At 43.7% G+C, this 27,260-nt stretch overlaps 1 protein-coding gene and 1 pseudogene across 1 annotated transcript in view; both read right to left on the bottom strand.

Annotated features, from left to right (window-relative positions):
• The window catches only part of PKD1L1 (polycystin 1 like 1, transient receptor potential channel interacting), a 1,793,388-nt gene that overhangs the window by 234,910 nt on the left and 1,531,218 nt on the right, over positions 1 to 27,260 (bottom strand). The window contains exon 55 of the mRNA XM_078688182.1: positions 4,759 to 4,842. Within this exon, the coding sequence (XP_078544308.1) occupies positions 4,759 to 4,842 (84 nt within the window). The remainder of the gene's footprint in view (positions 1 to 4,758; positions 4,843 to 27,260) is intronic.
• On the bottom strand, positions 8,353 to 12,126 carry LOC144826851 (protein regulator of cytokinesis 1 pseudogene; annotated as a pseudogene).

Here is a 27,260-nt window from a genome sequence, read left to right on the forward strand (position 1 = left end):
TCACTTAAGACATTCAGCCAAACACAGATGCAGCCTCTCAAACACTCAAACATACTGATACAACCACTGACCCTCCCAGCCACACACTAATACATACAGTAACATACCTAAGACAAATCAATAGATCCACTTACACACCCAGGCAAACATTGATACAGATACTGACACACCCAGCTAGCTACACACCAATACAGCTACTGACACACCCAGCCAAAAATTGATACACTCACTCACACACCGATACACCCTCTCAAACACCTGTACACAAACACAGATACAACCACTGCCACACACTGATATAGAGCCTAACATACCAAGACACACATTGTTAGACACTGATACACACAGGCACACACTGATACAGCTGGTGACACACTCAGCCTACACTCAGATACACAGACTAATACATTCATGCACACACTGATAAGGCCACTGGCCAAGCACATATCGATAGAGTCACTTAGACTTTCAGCCAAGCACTGATGCAGCCTCTCAAACACCTATGCACATACTTATACAGCCACGGACACACTCAGTCATACACTAATACAGACACTAATACACCCAGACATACATTGTTACAGACAGTGACACACCCAAACACACACACTGATATAGCAACTAACACACCCAGATACAGCTACTGAGACACCTAGGCACCTACTCAGATACCTAATAGCACACCCACTCATACATCAATAGAGCCACTTACACAGTCTGACACATACTGATAAAACTACTGACACACCCAGCCACACTACGATACAGAGACTGATACATTCATGCACACACCAATACAACCACTGACACACCCAGACACACACTTATACAGACACTGACACATCTAGTCTCACACCAATACAGTCAATGACACATTGGAAACACAGTTGTAGCTCTTTGCTTGACCAGCTGGTGGTTCTAAAAAGAACCGTTTTCCTTTGTAGAAGGTAATTTTAACAGTTTTTGTCTTTTTTTCCAACAAAAAGTAAACCGGGTACTAAAAGGGTAAGGTAAGGGAAATGCAAAGATGCATTTGGCTTCAGCGCTCAAAAAACATTAAGTGGCAACTGAAAGCAAAAAACAAAAAAAACTAACAGTGATGCTTCTTCACTGTATCCAACAATGTACCCACAGAAGACATTTTTACAGCGACAAGCATGTGGCATTTTGCACAGTGAATAACCATGTAACTTAATCCTTGCAAGCTGCTGGTATAGCAATAACTGCAACTGATGATGGTTCTCCTAAGGGTGCTGTAGAGGTGGACTGTCCTGTTGCACCTACTTTCTTCCACATTATCCAGTTGTAGACCTTTTCATAAAGTGTTTCCACATTGAACTTGTTCCATGTGAATACTACTGTGCAGTGCCCCTGGATAACTGCTTGCCGCAAATAATGCACTGGACATATTCAGCAGTAAATTTATTTTCCTCTGGAGTCATTGCAAAATGCTTCCAGACATCACTTTATCTTCTTGGAGGTGGCCAACCTTGCTCTTAATCCAAAACAGGTTTTGGACGTTCATCTTGGACAGAAGATGAAGCTTCAGCCATTCTATCAAATGATTCACAAAAGTGAACAAAAAAACAGAGCATCTGAATCCTCTTATTAGAGTTCACTGGAGTAATAACTGGTTTTAGGTGTAGTTTTACATGTACCTGGGTGGGGTCCTAATGGGTCCAATCAAAAGGCAAGGTTTGGGTGTGTCATCGAACATATTTGTAATTCCATTCCATACATTTGCAAAGCTGCGATACTCTTTAAACTAGTAACTTTCTTGAACAACAGATATAGGGTGCCATGTAAATGCTTATAAATATGCTCACATTGAACATACATGTACAGCCCTCCGTCAACAGAGGGCTGTACATATTTAAAATATTTTTTTTAATTTTCATCACATCCACGAATCACAATGTGCAGATTCATTGTGATCACATGATCAGATTTCATAACCATAGAGTACTCTTGTTAATGTTTTCGTACCAGCAGAGGTACCTTGGTACCAAAAAATTGTTAAAAAGAAAAACTTGATCAATTACATTTAGAAAAACTTGATGTATTTTACCTTAAGTCCATGACTGCTTTTTTCCTTTTAAGACATATATAAAGTATATTTATTAAAAAATAAGGTCTGCGGATAAAAACAAAACTGTAGTATAGAGTTAATACTAAAGATAAACCCTAGAAAATAACTAAAAAAACTAAACATTATAAGGACATAATACTTTGAAAATAGAATTTAAAAACCTTTGACATTCCCTGAAAAAAACGAAGGGTACAGGGATGTTATAGTTAGGAGATGGAATTTTCAAAAAAACCTTAGAAATTCACTGAAAAAGACAAGGGTTGCAAGGACATTATAGTTTGGGTCAGATTTCTTGTGTACAAAACAATAGAAATTTAGCAGTTCTAGTTACCGGAGCTAATTAAAATTTACGCCCCGCAATGCACTGCTTATGACATCACATATTACATCACTCATGACAGGCAGTGAGATTTTACTGATGACATCACTCATGACACCATCCACAGAAACACTCACACGCCCATTCAACCACTCACTCAACCATAGAGCCACTCATGCATACACTCACCCATCTGGCCACCCCACACCCATACACCTACTCACACATCCTATCATTCACCCATACAGCTACTTACACACCCACTTATTCACCCACACAGCTACTCACACACCCACTTATTCACCCGTACAACTACTCATACAAACACATACATTCCCATTGGATGTATGACGCGGGCTATTACCACGCGTACCGTTACAACGCGTGTTTTACAACGCAAGTCGTTACCACGACTTGCGCTGTAGGGTGCGGACTTAGGAATAGTTTAATTTACTATTCCATCACCAGTCCCCGTGGATAGTAGGGAAGGTGTTGGAATAGTAAATTAACTATTCCTTGTCCTTGAGCGCCCTCCAGCGCAAGTCGTGGTTACGACTTGCGTTGTAAGAGACACGTCGTAATGGTAGCGCGGGGTAACATCCGCGTCGTAAAGGATGTTCCCCATTCCCATTCACACATTTATATAAGCTCTCACATGCTCACTCACTCACCCATATAGCCACTCACACACCCACTCACAGATCCATACAACCACTTATATACACACTGACCCACCCATACAGTCACTCACACACCATACAGCCACTCACACAGCCACTTACTCACCAATACAGCCACTCACTCACCCATACCGCTACTCTCACACACATTTATTCACCAACGCACACACAGATACACACAGTCACTCATAGAATATATGTTAGAAATAGTATCGCTCATTACTAGTACACAAAGTATACCGATGTAATTTTTGTAGTACCTTAGTATATATGTTGAACACTTATAAACCTTTAGAAAACACTCACAATTACTGGATGATGTAATTTGAGATGCCATCAGCGATATCATTTGAGATGTCATCTGTGATGTTGCTGACCATGTCATGAGTGATGTAATATGAGAGGTCATAAGCAGTGCATTGTAGGGGTGTAAGTTTTAGTAAGCTCAGGTAACTATAACTGCTGAATTTATATGGTTTTGTACATGTATAATTTGAGCCTAACTAAACCGTCTCGGTAACCTTTGTTTTTTTCATGAACTCCACTATTCGCCATCCCACTCTAGGAAGCCACACGTTGTTCTCCAGTACGATTAACTTTTAACCATGCTGAACAGCAGCCGTGCTGGGTACAGCATGGTTAAAACACATCGGCAAAGCCAATAACTCTTGCATAGGAGACACCTACTGGCATAGGCGACACCTACTGGCTTTGCCAATGCTTGTTTCTGAGGGCAATCCTTTATTGTCAGCTTATCTTGGGTTCCTGGGTCATGTCACTCATGTCAGCAATGGATTCTACGTGGACTGCACTTGGTGAATTCTCAGATGCTTATATTATTTTATATTATACATTTTAAGGTATTAACCCCTTCCAGTAGCCTCCTCGCACGCTCATGACGAGCCCAGCTCGTCATGAAACATGGGAATCAACAAATCTCAGCACAGGAGGGGAATATGCTGAGCATCCATGGGGTTAAATATAACATTATTTTCCAAGTATTTATTGTATCCTTTGGCTCACCAAGGCAATGGCATTGCTGGAAGCCTCTTCTTCATTTTTTCCCACAGAGGGTTGCATTTCATCTTAAGCTGCAGTTTTACTCCGGCTTCTGCTTCCTTACACAAATGGGCCCCTGCTTTGCATTCTGACCAGTTGGCAACTTCAGTCATTACTTTAGAGAAATAAATTGACTGTTTCCTTGTTCTTACTCTCCACCTCTTACGTATGTACAAAATAACCCCTGCAGCTGGACTTCTGCCTGCATCATTGTTCTTTTTGGAATCTCTTTGGGGTTCTTGACTGTGGGTTTGCATTTTGGAGAGAGTGGGCTCAATACACTCTACAATATACAGAACAGCTCTTTTTCATCTACTGCTACCTTGTCCTTATCCTAAAGTAGTTATGAATTCATACAATGTTTGGCGTGATAGAGGCATCTGAAGGCTTCTGATGTGGAAGGTGACAGGTAACTAATCAGTACTCTGAACATTTGGTTTCTCAGAAAAAAGAGCAGGAGAGAGCAGAGCTTTATAGAAAATACCCAGTGTCAACTCACTATCATGGCTGTAGCCCGAGTCTGAAACCATGTCACATCACCCAACATGCAAGATAAGCACCAATAATACTTTCAAAGATTAAACAGTTCCACTTGTGTTGTAGCTTCTTACCACACATGAGGCGTTTTCAAAAACCCTTAGTTGTCTTATAATAGGAGAACCGATGAGAGAGCATTTTCCTCCAACAGGACCTGCCTGCGGAAAAATATGCGAAAAGGTAAAAAGGCAAATGCAATATCAATAAGATCATGATTGGCAGTCAATAGCTGCAAACTTATGAAGGAGTAAAGAAATAAAAAGGCTGGTCTATCATTGCCTATTGAGACTAATTGAAGGTTTAATCCTCTTGCACAGCATTGACCAAATAATGTACTTCATGATGCGATGGGTATACTTTTATGCTTATTTCGTGTAGCTTTCTAATAATTAATACATTTCCCTTAGAATGTATATCAAAATAGCATCCCTATTGTATTTATGCAATATCATGCCAAGAGGGATATCTGAATTGCCAGTGGCTGGGGGAAGGAGAGCAGAGTGGAGGCTAAGCAAAGGCCTTACACCTCCCTGGTGCCAAGGGATGCGTCTCCACCTCCTTCTTCAATATTTCTTTTGTAAATCGTGCCCATATAATTTCTAGTGTAAATCACAATATTGTTTACAAAATGTATCATTCAGTGTACTCTCTTATGTAGAATGTTAAGTGGAGAATAACCGTGCAGCAGAGTATAAAGTGATTAGGCAGCTACCAATGTGTATTCTGGCTTTAGAGGTAACATTGGTAATGTTTGTAGTCTATGACACTGTTTGAATGTCTTAATTTTCTTAAGTAACATTGGACAAATAGACGTTGGGTTAAAGTAGCACGAGTACCAAGAAAAGCAATCAAAGTAGCCAACAAGCAAATAACGAATTACAGCGGCGTTTATATGTTTTTCTGTTTTATATAACTTAATACATTTTCTAGAGTGGGTCAGGCTAGGTTCCAAATCACTTTTAACAGGGGACAACATTTTCTAGTCACTCCAAAATCATCCTTGCAAGTGTGTCTTGAAGTTGATATTTTATGATTACAGCAACAAACCATTTTTACTTGATATGGGGAAGTATTTGTGGTTTGAATATGATATTCACTGAATATGCACAATTAGTTCAACTTTAGCAGCAGTCCTTGTTCTCTGCTCACTTGTACACACTGGCTGAAAACTCTAAATAGTAAGGAATGTTTTTTGATAGTGAAGGATAAAACACAGCGAAGACCAGAATGATCATGTTTCTATTATTACTTCGATTTATGTAATAATGATGATAGTTAAGGATTTGGACAAAGTGTAATTTGTCAGATGATTTCCCAGTATTCATTTAATTGTATTCATTCATTCAATTACACGAGCGATGTGACATTTCGAACAGATATGTTAAACATAAGGTTGGTAGATAGATTAATATGCAGAAACTATGAATAACAGAAAGCGATTACGGCGATTCAGGCATTATGCAATGATACTGTTTGTAATGTATGGAGACCAAAAAAAACATGCGCACATTACATGGAGCATTCTATTCCAAGTATGATGTATTATCCATCCGAAGGTGGCCCTTTAATATCGTTTTGCTCTCACAGAGGGAGGGGAACGCTATGATCTCTGGGACAGTGAGTTCCAGTCATGGGGATCTAGATGACTTTAGGGTAGATATATGGATGATGCGCATGGTGATGTGAGCATGACAACAGGCTTCACAGGTGTTTGTTGTCTGTGGTGAAGCTTTACTCCGAATGGACTGTGATTCTTCGTAGAAGATACAGACGGTTTTAACAAAATATATATTGTTATTATTAATCATATCATTATTTGATTTATAGGATACAATATTCTGTGACGGTATTCTGATTTTAAAAATAAGGCGCTACTCTGTTTGGGCTTCCACAACAGCTTAATTGTGGAAAGGGCACCTCATACTCACTGCACACACAAAACGAGGCAGTATGTGTACATTAAACAAGGTGTTTGCCCTGCAAAGATCAAGTCCTCCTCTTTGTCAAAGGCAGTGAGTAAGTCTAAATTTAGGACTGGTTCTTACAAATGAACCTGAACAGGATCACAACCAAACTCTTTTCAATCACACACACAATCCGGCAGATCAGTTAGAGCAACTTTTCCTTCCAACCCACGCGAACAAGTAAATGCAGTTTGTATGCCCTGCTTACCCAGATGTCGGAATGACTGTCCACACATCGGTCATCCCATCTGGATAGTGACCGAGGTCTACATATGGCTCAACACTCCATCCTGATTTCCATAATGTGTATCGTTTTGAGGCTACTGCTGCATCGATGGACTAAAGAAATAAGGCCACTTTACCACTCAGAAGTATCTACACTGGCTGCCCACAAGGCACACATCATCTGCAAAACCTGTGGCATCACTTACAAGCCAGTAACTGCACTGTAATGCACCCATTACCTAGCATTAGAACCAACCATACTGGTAAGATAATGCAACAAAAGATACCACAACATTTTCAGACCTGATATAAATGTGTGCACTAAGGAATAAACAGAAGAGAGGCTCTCTCAAACTGTACATCAGAATCTGGAACATAGTTCCTACGTATATCAGAATTTAATCATGACTCCTGGACCCTAGAACAAAGGCAAGTCAGCGACGTCCTTTTGGATTATTTACCGAATAATATATTATTTTTTTTAGCCAGAAATAATAAATGTAATAATTAACAACTCTAGCCTTTTAATATTTTAATAATTTCAACACATCCTGTTACACAAGCCTTTGCCATACCCTCAAAGTAAGAGATCCTATTATACCTTGGACAGGCACCCCAAATGAACACAGGGTATTCAATGTAAGTCGCAATACGTCAACACTAACAAAACCAAGTGGAAAATGTCTCAAGGAGCTCAACTTTACAAAAAGTATTTACCTTGAATACATCCCATTTAAAACGCTGCAACAAAAAAAGGCAAATGGTAAAATAATAAAACTGCGTTTTCTAGAATTGTTGTAGTGTTATCACAAGGTGCAAATTCGTGCATGATTATTAGCTCATTAAAAACAAATAAATATGTACACAACATGATTTATAGTAGCAAATGTGTGCGCTTAGTCACACTAACGGTGTTCTTAAAATACAGTATACCATAGCAGAAGAAAATGCTAAAAAGCAAGATTGGTAAACAGTTTGCAGATTGGTTTAAAAATTATACAGGTTTTTAAATGAGTATTTTCACCACTGGCAGGTGGTTTTAAAATGGTGCCTCATTTTTAGAAACTGCTACTAGCAGAATCAATCTAAAGGGAGAGAGAGGAGAGTATTTCAGAGCACCGTCGCCTTCGGTCCCTTCGCAAACAGGTAAACGAATTGCACTGTGGGAAGTAAGGTACAATGCTTTACAGACATTGGAGGACTACGACATCCACCTCCATTATAACAAACAATGCGCGTGTCCAGAATCGGGAAAAATACGGAAACTTGCGAGTCTTCTAAAACCAGTCTCGCGAGCATGTTCTTCTGGGTAATGTCTGCTGAACAGAAGACTGCAAACCTTCCAAACCATGGTCTATGTACACTCCAATCACCGAAGACAAATACAGGAGGCTTTGGCAGCTATGCTCTGAACGGGGTCCACCGTTTCACGGCATGGTCTCTAAGCCCAGCAACGCTGCTGTTGCTGCTGCATTCCCATCAGTAGGGCTGAATGTTCGTCGAGGTCGAGTTCAGTGCTCGAGAAGGCGTGTCACATTTTGAAGCCTTTGAAAGTTCGCGCGCAAACTCAGAATAGGTGCTGGTAACAGAATTAACGCTGAGGTTACGCTGTGAAGCAGCCGAGTGGATGTACACACCGCTCACAGTGGTTGAATTGAACTTTGACACATTCTCTTTGATACTCTCCATTAGGCCCACCCGCGGTGGCTTCATCGTTCGGATTGGAGCTCTGGATGTAAAGGTGCCTCCAGAAGGTGGCGGACGAGATGCTGGCGAGTGGCAACTTGTTCCCCCAATGATAGACCGTGTTGTGCTGTTGGAACTACTACTAGAGACAGAAGTGCCGTTCAGCTTGCGGTATTTACCAGGTGTCTGGGCAAGTGGGACTTTTTGTTTAGATGGTGTTTTTGGCACACTCCCATAATACATCTCGACCTCTTTCTGGCGATTTTTCTTCATTGCCCTTTCTTGCTTCTCACGCTCTTTTTCAGCATGAAAGGCCTGCCATTGCTCAGACACAAAAAACATGAATTTCTGCCCATGAACCTTAAACTCCATCATCTGTTCTTGTTCCCAGGAATCCATGCGAACCTTCAATTCTTCTTCCAGCTTATGGAGCTTTTTCAGAAGTGCAGAATGCTCTCTTTGTTCTTTTAAAAGATTACCTCCTCGGTTTGCCAATCTACTAGGGTCTTCAAATTTTTTCTCTAATTCCAAATAACGCTGCCAGCTGTCTTGCCAGTGTTGCACACCTTCAAACAACTCTTTGTGAACTTCATAATGGTGCTTGATCCTCATGAGCTCATCCTCATGAAGAGTGAGTAGGTCCTCTGTACAAGAGTCATTCAAAGGTGAAAAGGCTTTCCTCTGCTCATCATTGTAGAAACACTTATCCCAGTAGGACATCAATTCAGTTCTAATTTCATTTATAAGGTGCTGCAGATTTTCCAGCTTAAGTTCGTCTAATAGTTTCACTTCATTTTTCAATGCTTCAAGTGTTTTGCCTCTGGATCCAGTCATGTATATCGAAAAAGCTTCACGTTTCTCAGTAGGTATTTGCAGCCTATTCCAAAGTTCTACGATTCTAGAGCGTAGTTGTGAACAAACAGCCTCATTTTGAGTTTTTCTATCCTCTAACTGCAGCAGGAGCAGCTTAACGGAAGCTATATTTTCTGTTGAAAGGCAAAATGACTCCACATTGTCACATACAACATCATGTTCAAAACTAGAGTCAGGAATGTGGTCCAATTCTTCCATGCACAAAATAATTTGTTTTTTTGTGTTTACAAATTCTGCTCTACGACGATCCTTCTCTTCAGCCATTGTTGCTAAGTGGCGTCTATATTGGTCGAGATCATCCAAACTAGGGACAGCTTGATCATCAATGAAATAAAGTGGTGTACACAAAATATAACACAAATCTTCATCTTTGCCTCATGGTGGTCAGCTCAGTCTGTCTCTCCTTCTGTTTTAACAGGACTTCTACCCTGGTGCGCAAGTCTTTTTCCAGTTGAAGGATAGTTTGATCATCATCTGTTTCAAATGATGGCAGCACGAGTTCACGGCACAGCACGTCCAGCTCTCTACGACATACATCAATGCTTTTGATAAGGCGCTCTTTTAGGGACTCTTCTTCTACAATCATCAGATCCAAAAGTCCTTTAATGTGCGTCCTCACAACCTCTGTTCTTTGCATACGCTGATCTTCTGGTATGCCTATCTCCTCCCAGATGTTTCGCAGCCTGTGTAGTGCCCTATTCAAACACTGTACACTTTCTTCAGCTAATACTTCATTCAATGTAAACAGTTGTGATGATGTGGTACAGTCTCAAAATGGAGGCACTCAAATCACGTAAGTGCCAAGGTGCTTCAAGTCACTCCTGCCAAATGCTGCTTCTGACATGTACATGTATTTGTAGAAACACACTGGTATAGGGAACTGGCATGAGATGAGGAAATAAACAGTGTGCTGCTCCTCGCTGTATCATCGCGGCGCACAAAATATCAGATTAGTTGAAGCCTCCACCAATCCAGAATTGGAGAAAACCAGTGTCATTTATGTTCATGGACACAGCTGGGGATCCAAAGTACTCGCCACCAAAATGATGAACTTGTGGAGGCAGCTGTTCACGGGTAACGCAAGATTTATTTTGGATAAAGGTCTCCAGAGACAGCAGTGAAGTGGTCTGCTAAGAGGTGATGAACAAACTGATCAATCTTCAATACAAACATAAACGTTCTATCACTACCAGCTGAAAGTATAGACATGGTAAGTAGGGAGCTTGTTGTAGCAGAAGAGGCCTATTTAAAAGCAAATAATAGGGTTAACATTATAACTAGAGGCTTTACCCCTTACAATAACTGTGGCACTTTAACATTTCAAGGGAATACCTAATATAGAAATAAATACAACAATAACAGCATTGATCTTTCTTGTTATTGTGCCTAACACAAGCTCGTAAATTGGGACTTTCAGAATAGAAATACGTTATTATAGTGATGTTTGAGGTTTTTATATCGACCAAGTTGCAATTGATCACAAATTGGAAGCGACACAGCACAGACATTGAGGGAGAATAAGCAAATATGAAATTAGGGAGGCACACCAAACTGCTTGAAATTTCACTTTGTCTATTTGTTCCTTCGTGATCTGTATGAGTCAATTGAGACTAGCTGTGACAGGAACGGAATACCCTTAGTTTGTTGTTAATAGTATGTAAATTCCTTTATTCGGTATTTCATGATAGAAATCCATAAAAGCATTTTGTAAACATTATGTCATAAAATACAAATAGAAAGCAGTATTACAAGAAAAAATTTACGGTTTAAAATATTAGAGAAAAAAGTGCTTGGAAAGTAATTCAGTTTTCGTTACGTTGAATACATTTCATTGAATTATGCGCCGTTTTCTCAAAGATTATTTCTCTGTTTAAAAATACATTTTAAAAAATTAACCATGTGGTAACAAGTAACTTCAGAATCCAAAAATTGAAGGCGCAGCATGGCAGGGCGACACTGTCTTAAATTCCACAATTTCAGCAATGGTACCAGCCAAATTTTGCGATGAACATGATAGAACTTACAGAACAATACTGTATGTATGGTAGTCTGTACAGAAGTATCATCGCATGGACAAAGACCTAACGTTTGTTCCCATGAGTTTCTGGTGGGAAAGGCTACTAACCGATGAAAAAGGTTTAGTCTGAATCTGGTTAGTAAAAAACGATAAAAAATGCCAATTTCAAGTGTTAGGTAAGGCTAAATTGTGGGGACAAGATGAACCATGATTGCGTGGTGGACAGATGGTTTCCCTATTTCACTTGTGAGTCTTAGTCCGTCGAGGTGATTCAAAGCCATTTCTTTCAACTCTTTCTTGGATATCTCAGAAATCTTTTCTGGTGTGATGTAGTACGCCTCCAGGCCTAGGTCCGTAAGAAAGTTTCTGATGTAGGTGAGCCATTTTATTTTTCCCGAGAGTTGTAGTGCCATTGAATCCGCCAGAATCCCTTTTGTTAGCGTATTTTTATCTGAGGTCCATATACGCCGCCACAATAGCAAAGGTTGAATTTTTGCCAGATCCTCGATGTGCGGTATGCCTAGTTCAATATGAGATGCATAGGTGGAGATTCGCCTTGGTGCCATCAGAAGAAATCTTAAAAAGGAGTTTTCTGCCACTTGTAGGGCACTAACGTCCACATGCCCCCAGACCCAAGCCCCATACAGAGATACTGTCTGGCATTTTGCATTATACATTTTTAGCAGTTCCACAGGGGACCGTTTGCCCAGTTTTTGCGAAAAGCACTGGAATAATTACCGAATAACTACCGAATAATTTTAAAACCATCAAGTAATTAATTCCGGGCATCAAAACCATTGGGTAAAAAATACAAATGGTTAAGGAAGGGGTATGGGATGGTTTACAGTTAAGAAAGAAAAGGGTTCTGATAAGAAAATGTAAGTGCAGGTGCACTTCCCATAAAATACAAGCAACTTTAAAAAAGGATAGGTTCAGGTAGGTTTTAAAGATAGTGGAGAAGTGTTTGGTAAAGGGAAGCGATGGGTATTGGAGATCCCAATAATAATAAGCAAATATTTCTGAGATTTATATTGGAACTCCCAAAATAATTAGCTAAAAAAAAAGAAATGGGAGCCTGAGATTAATCATTCTGAGATTAACATTGCCACACTGGTCATGTTGGTAAATTCCCACAGTCTGTGTGCAGGATGTGATGTATTGGGTGGTAATTCACCATGGCGAGAAAAGCAACATGTTATACAGCAATCATTAATTCACTAAGCATCAGTCTACTTTTACTCAATCAACCTTGGATTTCTCTTTTTGGTTGGATACCTCCTCAAGAAGCTTGTTCAGCCCTCTAAATAAAGTGTAGAGTACTGTACTAGTTGTCACGGATAATAAATTATACTATCACTTAAAAGGAACGTTAACAATGACCTGTTAAAGCGATCACTGAAATATATAAAAAAAAAACATTATATAGAAACAATGACAATACTACACACATGTGGTGGAAGGTTCTGGAACTTTGTCTATCGAGACAGAAACAGAGCTGGATAATCTACCTGCTATGGATGGACATCGTGAACGGGGCTAGCGGGGGACCCGGGTGGGGGGTAGTTCTTAGTGGGGTGGGGGGTATAAGGATTGTTCAATAATAATGATTGATATTGCTCTCTATATTGATTGCTCTTATCTGTATTTTGATTTTATGCTCACAGCTCCTCCGGTGTTCGGAGTACTGTGGATTTCTTGCAATCATACCTAGCCCTACAATAAAATTTGTTCTGAAAAAATAAACAGAGCTGGAGCTCTAAAAATACCAAGAATCAGGAGAATCTATAGCACTCAAAATACTGGCAACTTGATCGGAACCAGGTGAGCCTTGAATGCTGTGTACAATGTCAGTTCATGGTTCTGTAACACTAGGTGATAGTCTGCAGTTGGCACACAAGCCTCAAATGTAGTCTTCCGTTGTGATATGCATTGGAAGCACATAACCACAATTCTTAGTTGACTGACCAGTCTGACTTAGAGATTGATTTTCTGGCAAGTACAGGGGAACTAATGGTGAGGAAGTAGCACCAACTAAAACTCAGGGGATGGGTACTAGCATCTCGACAATGGAGGCAAATTTCTGGAAACTGTTGGTCTGGAGTCCAAAGAGCTGGAGCATGAAGAGATATTTTGTCTCATGTACTGGAGCTGCGCCTAAGAGCTGGGGCCAGAGGAAGCCTCACAGGCAAACAAAGTTGTCAATGCATATTTAAGAAGTGTCAAGTAATTGCTGTTTCTACAATCCACAACAACACAAAAAGATGGACAGAATGTTGAACATTTGCAAACATCCACTCCAGTACAGAGATCTGGGCCTAAATCCATTGTTTCTTTGTTCAGTGTGCCATTCCAGTTTGGATTCAGCCATACCCAAATCACTCTTGACCCTGCTCCCAATGGGACCATTCCAGTCTGAACTGCCAGTTAAAGTCCTCCCTGGACCGGAAACAAGCATCCTGGGACTGGTTTTGGAGTATCACCCCTCATCAGCCAGGCCAGTTTGAATCCAATTGCATAGTGAGCATTGGACCCACGTCTGGGAATACCCATTCCACTTAGGGCGACTATATCAACACAAAAAAGATGATGGGAGGAATGCTGAACGTTGTTAAACATTCACCCCAGTACAGAGATCTGGGCCTAAATCCATCGCTTTTTTGTGTTTTTTTGTTGTTGCTATAGTTTCCATAATCCAGCCATGATTTCATTAATTTTCTGACCACTGCAATGAGGACATGTGGATACACAAATATACTGTTACTCAATGTTTGTAAACAATCATTTCAATCTCGTCATTCTATTATGAACATGTTCACAGCTCATGGAGCCCCGACCTAAATGTTTCTTTCCTGTGACGTGTCAAATAGTAATGCCACTGATGCTGATACATAATTAAGAATGCTGGGGTGTAGAAATGATGAGCCAAAACAGCAGTAGAAAACAGAGACCATGAGGATATCCACTCGAAGGCATGGATTTCATTGGCAAAGCTACAATGTGCCTTTTTGTCATTATAGCAAGAATATCTATAAGGCAAAAGTCTTGTTGTGCGCTTCCAGTCAAAGTACCAATAATAAAACAGAATGTAGAGGAAGGAAGATGAATTAGGAAAATCATTATACAGTTATTTTTTCAGCATTGTTAAATAGCACTAATGCCTATTATGTAAACATTTTCAATTTTTGACAAGCTGACTTTGGAGTGTTAGATGATATACATATATATCGCCAATATATAGTTATAATTGGGACCAGATTTCCATAGGAAATAGATTTTGTTGCTTTGCTAATAATTTGAGTGCCGTTTTATGAATCTTCTTGAAACTTTCCACAAAAAAGGTTAAGCTAGCTCAGGTCCTTCTTGGAAAGTTTCAGGGTGAACTCTTAATCAAGGCTGTGAGAAAAGGGGGGTCCCAAAACAAGTTTTCTCATTGCTATTTTAGTGGGATAAGTGAATAGCGATAAAGCCAAAATGGCTAAACGGAATCATACCAAATGTGGCCGAAAGCTAGAGTTTGATCCTTAAAGTGTGCTTTTTGTGATTGGGTGTAAATACGTTCAGAAGTTTTTGGCAAACTATGGTTCAAAATGTATGTGTATATAGCGGCGTGGTACCACAGCAGAAGTACCATTGAGTACCTCGTCAGCAAAACATGTGATATGATTGGCAGACCACAACCTGAATGAAATGTTGCTGCCGCCAGACTCGGTCCCATGTCATAGCAAAAAAAAATAATTAAGGCATAAGGGAGCAGAGTGGGTTACCCTGACATCCCTAGGCATTGTGGGGTTTCCCAGAGGGATCCCCTGGTCAAATTAAAAACTTTTTTTTGCGTTGCTGTGGTACCTCAGCAGCACTGCGATGCCCAACACGACCATGTGAAAAGTTGTTGAATTACCACAAAATTGTGGTGCTGCAAAAGAAATGCGTTACTTACCTGTAACTGCAGTTATCCAGTATTAGTGTCTTTCATAGATTCACATGCCTGAATCATTCCCCGTCGTCGAGACGGGAGCCTCCGGTATATAAAAAAGTAATGTCCTAGAGACATACATAGAAAAGAATAGGCCCAAAGGTCTCACCTTAGTAGCCTATCCACGTCCTTTTGCAGGAAGGACCAAACAGAGCAGGCCCCAAGGGTCCCACCTTGGTTGCCTATCTGGGTCCTTTTGTAAAAAGGACCAAATAAAGTAAAACAGCCAATCAGCTACTACCTCCTTCTAGAACCTTCCTGCCAGGAGCCCAAGTCTCTCAGATTTTCGTACGCACCAAGCTAGTTAGGCGTAAACTCATTAGAGAGAAAGGTGAGCCCTGCCAGGGGAGGCGGGAGGGTGCATGTGAATCTATGAAAGACACTAATACTGGATAACTGCAGTTACAGGTAAGTAACGCATTTCTTATCCAGTATTTGGGTGTCTTTCATAGATTCACATGCCTGAATCAGAGTAGCGAGCAATACATTATGCACATTCTGTATGAAGATCAGGTATGAACATGTAGATAATACATATCACATGACTATAAAGCACAAAATGCAACGGCATATAAATAAAGTAAGAGAATGTGCATACCCGTAAAGGATGGAGGGATGTAGTAGGGCTCACCTCACTGGAATAGATGGCGAAGCACTGCTCGGCCCACTGCTGCATCCTTCATCAGCTCAGTATCCAGGCAGTAGTGCCTGGTGAAGGTGTGCGGGGACTTCCATGTCGCCGCTCTGCAGATGTCCAATATCGGCACTCCAGCGAACAGCGCCGCAGACGTGGACATGGCTCTAGTCGAATGAGCTTTGACTCGTGAGTCTAAAGGCCGTCCGGCCTTGTCGTGACAAAAGGTGATCGCAGAAGAGATCCATCTTGAGATGCTCTGCTTTGTCAGGGGCATGCCCAGCCTAGGTCTACTATAGGCAATAAAGAGCTGGGATGACTTTCGAAAGTGTTGTGTCTTATCGATGTAGAATTTAAGACATCTCTTTAGATCTAGAGAATGTAGAGTTCTTTCGGCTGCCGTGGTAGGATTCGGAAAGAACGATCTAAGCACCACTGGTTCGTTAAGATGGAAGTCCGAAGGGACTTTTGGAATGAAGCGAGGGTTAGTCCTCAGAATGACTCTGTCCTCTCTGAATTGAAGAAAAGGATCCTGGATGGATAGAGCCTGCAATTCACTGACCCTTCTGGCAGAGGTGAGTGCCAGGAGGAGGGCCGTTTTCCAAGAGAGGAACTTGATCTCTGCCTTATGGATGGGTTCGAAGGGATGCTTCATTAGTTGATGAAGAACCACATTGAGGTGCCACGATGGAGGAATAGGCCGTGGTCGTGGAAAGGACCTGAATAGACCTTTTAGGAATTGTTTGATGAGACTGTCCGCCCACAAAGATGGGCCTGTAGCCGTCCTTGTGAACCTTGAAATCGCCGCTAGATGCACTTTGATGGATGTATGCGCAAGGCCTGATTGCGCAAGATGTAACAAGTATGGTAGCAGCTGCTGTGGAGTAGCATGGAAGGGGTGCAAGCCATGATCCACACACCAGGAACAGAATCGCTTCCATTTTAGTGAGTAGGTTTTGTTAGTGCTGACAGCTCTAGCTTTCGCAAGGACATCTCTGCAATCATGCGGGATGTTCAGATGGCTGAATTCGCGGTATTCAGGAGCCAGGCTGATAACTTCAGAGAGCTCAGGTTCGGGTGGAGAACCTGCCCTTGAGACATCGTGATCAGGGCCGGAAACTGCTGCAGGCGAAGAGGGGGCCGGGCAGAGAGGCGGTGAAGCTCCGTGAACCAGTGCTGCCTCGGCCAGGACGGAGCAATGAGGATCAGAGTGCAGGGCTCCGATTTCATCTTCCTGAGAACCCTGGGTATCAATGGGAATGGCGGAAAGGCGTACGCAAAGACGTTGCGCCATGAGATGGAAAATGCATTCCCGAGGGTTCCCGAGTGGTGATGCCTGCTTGCGAAGCTTGGGCATTTGGCGTTCTCTCTGGTGGCAAAGAGGTCTATGTTCGGGGTGCCCCACTCCTCGAAGATACGGTCCAGCACCTCCATGTCCAGTTCCCATTCGTGGGAAGGAGACCTCTCCCTGCTCAGTGCGTCCGCCAAGACGTTGTCCTTGCCCGGGACGTACTCCGCTTTCAACGCTATTCCATGTTCCAGAAGCCAGTTCCAGATTCTTTGCGATTCGCGAGATAACGATATGGAACGCGTCCCCCCCTGTTTGTTCAGGTAGTGCATCGTCGTGGTGTTGTCTGTCCTGACGAGCACTGGGGAGTGACGAATGCGTGGAAGAAACGCCTGTAGAGCTAGGAAAACCGCTCGTAACTCCAACAGATTTATATGGAGCTTGGTTTCCTGTGCTGTCCATTTGCCGTTGATCTGGAGTTCCTGAAGGACTGCTCCCCAGCCTTCCAAGGACGCATCCGTAGTTATTACGTGTGGCTCTGCTGGGAGCAGGAACGGCAGACCCTTTGACAGATGGTGGAGAGATGTCCACCATTGCAAATGGTTGATAATGGGTCGAGTGACTCGTATGCGGTCCTCGAAAGAACCTGTGGCTTGGGTCCATTGGTTTGTCAGTGCCTCCTGAAGTGGACGCATTTTCAGGCGGCAGTGTGGAACGAGCAGTATGCATGAAGACATCATGCCAAGGAGGGACTTGAACGTGCGGACCGGAAGAGTCTTCCGCGAAGCCACTGCCTTGGCCAAGGAGATGAGTTTGATTTTTCTCTCCTGAGAGGGGAAAGCCTTGACACGGTCCGTGTCCAGAGTCGCTCCAAGGAACGTGATGACCTTGGTGGGTTCCAGAGTCAACTTTGCGGTGTTGAGGGTCAGTCCCAGGCGATGGAAAATATCCAGACAGGCGCTGGAGGATGAGGCTGCGGCGGCTGCTGTCGGTGCCTTCACCGACCAGTCGTCCAAGTATGGAAACACCTGGTGGCCTTGCTGACGAAGAAATGCTGCCACTGGTGATAGGCATTTGGTAAAGATCCTCGGGGCCGATTTGAGGCCAAATGGAAGGACACGAAATTGGTAGTGCTGTCCTGCCACCGCAAACCTGAGGAACTTCCTGTGCCCTTTGAGAATAGGTATATGGTAGTAGGCGTCCTGGAGGTCTAAGGACGTCATGTAGTCCCCTTGCTCCAGAAGACCAAGGATTTCTTGCAGAGTCACCATACGAAACGATTGTTTCTTTAGGAACACGTTGAGTGCCCTGAGATCCAGGATTGGTCGCCATTTCTTTCCTTTTTGGTGGATTAGGAAGAAGTGAGAGTAGAACCCCTGATTCTCGTGGGCCCGTGGGACTCTCTCTATCGCTCCCTTCTGCAGCATGGAAGCTATTTCCTGAAGAAGTAATCGTAGGTGCCTGTGTGATCGTTGACACGGTGGTGATGTTGGGGGGATAGAGGTGAATTCTAGGCAATGTCCAAATCGAATGAGTTGGAGTACCCACCGATCCGTTGTTATAGTTTGCCAATTGCGATGAAAGTATTTTAGTTTCCCTCCAAGTCTTAAAGAATGTAGTGGTGGAGGGGCTAGCGAGGGAGACAAGTCATTGTCTGTTGCCAGCAGGTCGTCTTTGGCTCTTTCCTCGGTAATTGGACTTGCCGTAGGAAGACTTGGATTGTGAATATGTGTACGAAGACCGATTCTTATAGGAACCTTTGTATGCAGGTTGGCCTCTTCCCCTGTTGCCACGAAAGGACTGGGTCCGGAACTGTAAAGTACCCAGAGCCTTGGCGGTATCTGTGTCCTTTTTAATGGTGGTAAGGGCCGCGTCAATCTGTTCCCCAAACAGGTGCTGGCCATCGTAAGGCATATCTAATATCCTGGTTTGCACCTCCTGGCGGAAAGTGGTGGCCTTGAGCCAACCCTGTCGCCTCAGGACTGCAGCCCCTGCCAGTTGCCGGAAACCAGTCATGGCGGCATCAATGGCACAATCGATGAGCTCTGAGTCAGAGGTCTGTCCTTCCAAGAGAAGTGAATGTGCCTCCTCTCTGACATCCTCCGGCAGATTTGAAAGATAGGGTGCAATGTCCGCCCAGAGTTGGCGATTGTAACGGCCCAGTAGGGCTATCGAATTAGCCACTTTGACCGTCATGGCAGAAGTGGTAGTAAAGCGTTTGCCAACGGCATCCAGTTTCCTGCCCTCCTTGTCAGGTGGCGTCGAGAGAGGCGAGGCTGGATTTCGTGAGTTCTTCTGCGCCGCTTGAGTCACCACGGAATCTGGTTTGGGGTGACCTGTCAGGCATGCCGGTGCCGTGGAGGTGGCCTTGTATTTCTTATCAAGCCTGGGCACCACCACCTGTAAAGAAGCAGGTGCTTGCATGATTTTTTCGCCCTGCTTCCAGATATAGTCAATTATGGGGATTGACCTTGAAGTCTTCCTAGTGGGCTCCTTAAAGTCATAAAGGAAGCATTCAGTTTCCTGAGTTTCCATGGACATATGGAACCTCTTGGCAGCCCGCTCAATGATGTTGTGGAATCCATCGATGTCTGCAGGTGGAGACTCCGAGGTCTGTGGATCCGGAGAGGCTGGAGAATGTGCCACATAGTCCTGGTCTGCATCCGGGTCCGACTGGTCGTCATCGACTTCACCTTCCTCCTGTTCCCTCTCCTCTTCGTCAGATGAGGGATCGTCCTGAATTGGTACCTGTGTCTTTTCAATGACCAGGGGAGTGGGTCTATGGCGAGATGAAGGAGCTGGCGCCTGTGCTGCTGGAAGTGCGGGCGCAGAGTGTTTCTCCGGGAACCTTTCCTTATAATCCTTGATGAGGAATTGTAGGTCCGAGACGATGGATGCGGGGAGACACACCATAGGAGTAACCTGTGCCTGGGATGGAGGGTGGACCGGTTGTTGTAGAAGGTCTTCCTCCTCTTCCGGCTCCTCGTCTGTGGTTTGGCATTTCAGGACTAGGTTCGATGGACTAGTAGCCTGCGTAAAGGAGTCCTCGTCCGACTCCTGACCTTGTAGTAGACAGGCTGGAGGAAGTTGTTGTATCTTACCGGGCGAGGTCTGCTGCGGCGTAATAGGCCGTTTGGTAATTTTCACTGTGACATGGCTCACTTGCGGTGGAAAGGCATCCATGGCGTGGGATAGGAGTGCAGACTCCTTCCAGGGTCCTGTCGACGCTGGAATCGACGGTGTCGTGGTAGATATTTTCGTCAACGGCAATTTTTTCGTCGTCATCGACGTCATTTTCGTCGACGGTAAAGTCCCACCTGTCGACGGTGTACTCGTCGTCGACGGTGTTCCCACCGTCGACGGGATGGCCCTCGTCGACGAGGTAGACTTCGTCGACGGTGTTGGTCTCGTCGACGGTGTCGTCGTCGTCGATGCCTTCGACGAGGGTCTCGTCGTCGACGACGATATCTTCGTCGTCGATGGAGTGACCGGGATGGTCGACGGCGTAGGTCTACTTGCCAACGATGAAGGCGTCGTCCTCGTCGTCGAGGAGGAAGCCGATGATGCCGTCGTCGTCGACACTGTCGTCGTCGACGTCGAGACGGTTTTCTGTGCTGAATGCACCATCGACGCTGTCGTCGTCGCCGGGACTAGCGGCTGCTTCCTGGGGACAGGCAGGTCCTTGCCAGACACGGATGGCTTGCCCTCTGAGGACTTTTTAGAAGTCTTCATAGGAGGGGTGTCTGTGGGGCTAGGGGAAGAAACCCTTGGCCTTTTCAAGGAAAAATGCGACACTCCAGACACACTCTCACCTTCGGACACCAAGTCATCAGTCTTGGTCTTGAGCCTGTTGAGCCACAACAGAAGTCGACCTTCTCGGTCCTTGAGGGTCTTGTTGGAGAAGGTCCGACATATTTTGCAGTCCTTTGCCTGGTGGTGAGGGTAGAGGCAATATAAACATGTCTCATGTTTATCCTCAATATGAAGTTTTTTCTTGCTGCAGGAAGAACAAGCCCGGAAAAGACCCTTCTTCTGACTATCAGACATAACTGTAGAGAACAATTAAAGTGGTTTTAGAAGAAAAAAGAGAAATTCCTGAGGAGAACTCAGGTGGAGACTCCCTAGCACAACGTGCGGTAGAAAATCTGAGAGACTTGGGCTCCTGGCAGGAAGGTTCTAGAAGGAGGTAGTAGCTGATTGGCTGTTTTACTTTATTTGGTCCTTTTTACAAAAGGACCCAGATAGGCCACCAAGGTGGGACCCTTGGGGCCTGCTCTGTTTGGTCCTTCCTGCAAAAGGACGTGGATAGGCTACTAAGGTGAGACCTTTGGGCCTATTCTTTTCTATGTATGTCTCTAGGACATTACTTTTTTATATACCGGAGGCTCCCGTCTCGACGACGGGGAATGATTCAGGCATGTGAATCTATGAAAGACACCCAAATACTGGATAAAAAAAATAATTGTGGAGGCCTTGAGGCATTTCACAAAAATAGGGGTTGAGTAACAACAGGGGATATGGTGCCCATGGAGGAATGGGCACCCGGGGGGGTTGGGTGCACGGCATGGCTACAACCTACAACCAACCCCACCATGCACATGGCTGAAGTCTGTGCCTGGTTAGGTTGGCCATTCACAGGGTTGCACACAGGGCATACCATACACAGTCTTCAGCAGGTTCGGTATAGTAAGGTATGGTACTTCATTTACGTAATTAAAAACAGCCTATAAATTCACAGAAAACAAGTTAAACTGATGTTATAGTTAGGTATGGTAATAATATCTTACTTTACATTAAGAGAACCTTAGAAATTCACTGAAATAAAACAAAGGTTATAGTGAAGTTATAGTTAGGTGAAAATGTCCGTTAAAATGTAGTGTTTAAAACAAAAACAAAGTCATAGTTCTAGTTAAGGCAAAAACTAGAACTTGCTTTTAAGCACAACTAAGAGTTAGGCAGCACATGCACTAATGATGATACTGAGGAAGAAGTTTGTACATAATACAGGGCTGTAAATCATCGGTGATGAGGCGACTCCTTTTAAGGGAGCCTGGAGTAATATTAATACAATGCTGATGGTAGCCAGTTCACATGAGCTGTTGAACAGCAGAGCAAAGAAATATAGAATTAGCCCTGGCTCAGATAAACATTAATGTAGACCCTGAAACCATCCCCCAGATCAAACGGTCAGTCAATGCCCCTCCACCACAGGAGACTCTGCCAACAAAAAGCACCACAAGACCAACTATATTTATTGTGACATGGTACCACATCCAAGACAAGTGTCCAGCGCAAGAGAAGGTCTGTTCCAAATGTGGCAAAGTTAGCCACACTGCTCCTGTCTGTCTTAGCGGTGGGAGGTCTAGACTGTCCCCACTAAGGAGGGTCAAGACTGATTTGCATATGGCTAGGTCCAAACGGATATGGCATGGTGTGTGATTGGGTAACGGCCCGGGTAATTACCAGTGGCTGAGAAGTTCAAGCATTCGATCCATAACTTTTTTGTGTACTTCAGTTTGTCACCCTAAGTGGGACAAATATCCCCAGACTTAGGTCCTCTGCACACTGTCAGTGGAACCACGCTATTCCTAACTAGGGTGAAACTGGTCCAGGGCTCTTTGTGTTACGGTTTATGGAGGCCCTGGCCTGGCAGTTCAGTCTGGACTGTTCCCATTGAAGAAGGGTCAAGACTAATTTGCAGATGGCTGGGTCCAAACTGAAGTAGCATGGTGTGCAAAATAACAATGGATTGGGACCGAGTAATCACCTGTGTTTGAGATTAATTCAAGCATTTGATACGGTGTCCCATGAGATTCTCCTTCAGCGCCTCTGGTCGATGGGCATTATGGATGCTGCCTTGGAATGGTTTCGGTCCTTTTTGGCCGAGCGGTCGTTCCAAGTGTCCGTGCCACCATTCCATTCTCATGAGCATTCTCCGGGCAGAGGAGTCCCTCAAGGCTCCATCCTGAGCCCACATTTATTCAGTCTGTATGTGGGACCTTTGCGGAGGTGGCCAGAGGCCAGGGGCAGTCCTTGGTGTCGCATGCTGACGACACTCAGCTAGTGATTGCCTTTTCTAAAAAATGCAGGACTAATTTGGAGAACTTTAATGAGGACCTATCGATCATATCGGCCTGGATGAAGACTAATTGCCTCCAACTAAATGCCAGCAAGTCCGAGATCTTATTGTTTGGAAAGGACCAGGGACTCTGGTCAGAGCAATGGTGGCCTGATCATCTGAAGGCCGTGCCGTTGCCGAAGGAGACGGTGAAGAATCTGGGTGTCTGGCTCGACACCGGACTAACATTCGATAAGCAGACTAAAGCTGTAGCCGCAGTCTGTTTTGGGCTTCTGAGAGGACTGAGACCTTTGTTTGGTTTCTTCCCTCCCAGAGTGAGCCAGACCATCTTGCAGGCTTCCATCCTGGCGAGGCTTGATTACGGCAATGCCTTATATTTAGGTGCCAATAAAGCTAGCATCAAGCGCCTGCAGAGGGTCCAGAATGCAGCCGCATGCATGTTAGTTGCTCTCCCAAAATCTCACTCTGTGGCCCAGGTTCTTGTGAAGCTGCATTGGTTGCCAATCGAAGCGCGCAAACAGTTTAAGGCGCTCTGCACTGCGAATAAAATCGTGAGGCTCCAAGCCCCGGTGGGGCTTTTGGGCCTATTGAAGCCATACCTGCCTAGCCGAGCTCTGCGTTCGGCTAAACAAGGTTTGGTCTGTGTCCCCCGTGTTAGGAAAGGGAGGGCAGGGGGCCGTTCGTTCGGCCTCTTGGCGGCCAAACTGTGGAATTCCCTTCCATTAAATATTCGAGCTACCCCTAGCCTTCTGATGTTTCGCAAATCTCTGAAGACTTGGTTGTTCCCTACTCTGTGATTCCTGCTGCCCGCTATGTTTCCCTGCTCGTGTCTGGTTTCTGGTTGCGCTGGGTCGCCTTGTCGCTGAGGCAGCCAGGCGCATTACAAATCCTGTAATAAATAAATAATAAATTCCATCTATCACAGTTTTGCGTACCTCAGTTTATGGGAGGGATGGGCAGGAGAACACCATGCAGAACAAAAACTGCCCATGCAGTCAGAAATGTCAGATCCAAGAGCGAAGGAAGGACAGAGGCAAACATCTCTTTATGACATAAAAGTGGCCAGGGGAAAATAAATGAAGACAAATTCCTCATTTCATACACGAACACAGAGACAAGTCCAATTGACCTGTGAACTAAAAATACAATGAAGATGAGTGACCACTAATTGATTCAGGAGCTTCGTGAGGTTATGGATCAACAGCAATATGGAAAATGTAGGTCACCACTGGAGTTGCAGTCCACCAAAGTCAGGCTGTATGTCTATAGGAGTGGTACACTGATCACACTGGCTGGGTTCTTCCAAGCTAAAGTACATACTTAGAGTCCTGCTAACATGTCATACATAACTCGCTAGGATACTAGAAATCTTATTTGCTGAAGCATGGTTGAGCATTTAGCGCTCATATATTTTGAGAACAAGTAAGAGACTGCCATCTAGAACATGTACTGCAGAGACTGCCATTTAGAACATGTACTGCAGGATTTTGAACATCTCTTTAAGGAAACGGGGTGCCTTAAAGATACAGTGATAACGCTACACATACATTGACAAAACAAGAAATCCGATCCTTTTGCAACAGAATGCCATTTGATCACCAGGCACTGTTGGAGAAGGAAATCCAGAGACTAGAAGGAATTGACATAATAGAGAAAGTAGGTGGACCCATAGGTCTCTTTACTGGTGGTCAAAACCAAACAAAGAGCTTCAGGCAATCCAAATTTGCATTGATATGAGGCTGCCAAATCGCACCATCAATCACAATCCTCAAATCACTGTAATGTTGAACAATATCATTGCTGACTTTAATGAAGGCCAGTGATTTTCAAAGTTGGTATCCAAACACTGGGTAACTGTTGGCCTCAGCTAGAAGATACATAACCACTTTCTCCACTCATGTGGGGCTCTGGAGATATAAGAGACTCTGCTTCAGACTTTTTTCCACCATCAAGGTGCTCCATACCACCATTAGGGAGTCACTATTTGAGCTGGAAGGAGGCACTAACATGAGATAATGATATAATAATATTTTAAAAACCAAGAAGTAACTTCAGATAGGACCTCAAGAAGAGTACCACCAGAGGTTCCATCAGTCTCATCTGTTCCATCGGTACAGCTGGACTCCAAGGGGGGAAGTGTGAGCGTCGATACCAATATCCTGTTTAAAAATGCTAGTCAAAGCTCAGAAACCGAGGGGAGGTATCAGCTAGACATTCGAGATATGTTGAATTTGATCCTAGAAGAAATACGGGAAATGAAAAAAGCACAGCAAGCAGAGATCGCAGCCCTGCTTTCGAGACTGGAGAAGTTCGAAGCAACAATGTCTTGACTGCCAAATAGATTACAGGAGGCTGAGGCTAGAATTTCCGTATTAGAGGATCAAATGAATTTGGCTATAGGTGAGGCCAAAGAGGTGGTAAAAAAGAAGAATTTTCTTGAACATCAATTGGAGGAGCTCGAGAACCATTCTTGGAGGTCAAACCTCAGGATTGTTGGGGTCCCTGAAGGTAAAGAAGGTTCCCACCCTCTCCATTGGGTCAACTCATTTATCTAACAGAAAGTACTGCCAGAGTTTGAGGACATTCTCACTATTACAAGAGCTCATCGAGTTCCTGCTCAGCGCTTTCCCAATTCTACTATTCCTAGAACTATCTTGCTGAATTTTGCGGATTTCCGTAGTAAGGAGAAAATCCTGTCAAAAGCCATTCAGCAGAGACAGTTCTCTGTGACAGAGACAAGCAAATGTCGTATATTCTCGGACATGACTGCCGCTGCGGCGCGGAGGAGAAAAGAATTTGTTAAAATTCTCTATTTATTTAAAGCTCATGGTGCACAAGCTTCAATTGCTCAGCAGTCGAAGTTGAGAGTTTTGCTGAAAGTAAACATTTTTATGTTTTCAGATGTAGAAGAAGCACAATCCCTCCTGAAAGAGATCTCAGGAGGGGCTAGCATCTGAATAAACATGTATGGCTAGTTTCACCAATAGCAATAGTAAAGGATCTCCTCTTCTAATATACAAGCTGATCAAAATGCTTAGAATGGTCTTACGATACTGAAGAGGATCCTTAGCCTGATAGTTTTATTATTTGGTAGCAGATGTGCTCTTTCGATCCAAATATTTGTAGTGCCTGCTAATAATTTAACTATTTAACAGTGATAATCTTGCGAGGGGGGATTGGGGATTAATGGGGACACTTGGGGTGTGACTCCATGACATCCATGTTAGAAGGGAGGGGTGAAATGTGGTCAGCCTTGTTGGCAGGGGGTTTCTCACATTTCAGAGGGGGGGGGGGATTTGTTAGGGGTAGGATGGGTGGGTCAGGGTTAATAGCAGTAACATTTTATTGAGGGGGGGGGACAGAGAACGGTCCAGGTGGTAGCTGGACCGCACTCCGCTTCAAGATCAGGATTGGGTGGAGGGCTTCAAATAATGGATCTCTGAATATTTCAAGATTAACGAAAATACTGCGGAGCCCTTTTCTGTATGGGGAGGGTTTAAAGCAGCAGCTTGTGGCCAGATCATTGCCTATACGGCTGCCCAGGCAAATGGCAGGAGGCTTAAAATAGCTAGATTACAAACTGCAGTTGAAAAAGAATATGCCCTTCAACTGCAGCAGTATTCTAATCAACTTGAGCAGGCGAGAGCAATTTTGAGAGATTTGTTTGTATTGGAGGAAATCTGTAGCTCAAAAATTTACCAGCAAAAGGTATATGAAGAAAGTCAGCTAGTAGCGAAACTTTTGGCAAATACAACAAGAAAAAAACAAGAGTCGGCAATAATATCAAAGATACTGTACCCCCAGACTGGCCAGGAAGAGATTAATGGGGATAGGATT

This window comes from Lissotriton helveticus, chromosome 4_1 (genome assembly GCF_964261635.1).
Source record: "Lissotriton helveticus chromosome 4_1, aLisHel1.1, whole genome shotgun sequence".
In the NCBI taxonomy this organism is placed as follows: Eukaryota; Metazoa; Chordata; class Amphibia; order Caudata; family Salamandridae; genus Lissotriton; species Lissotriton helveticus.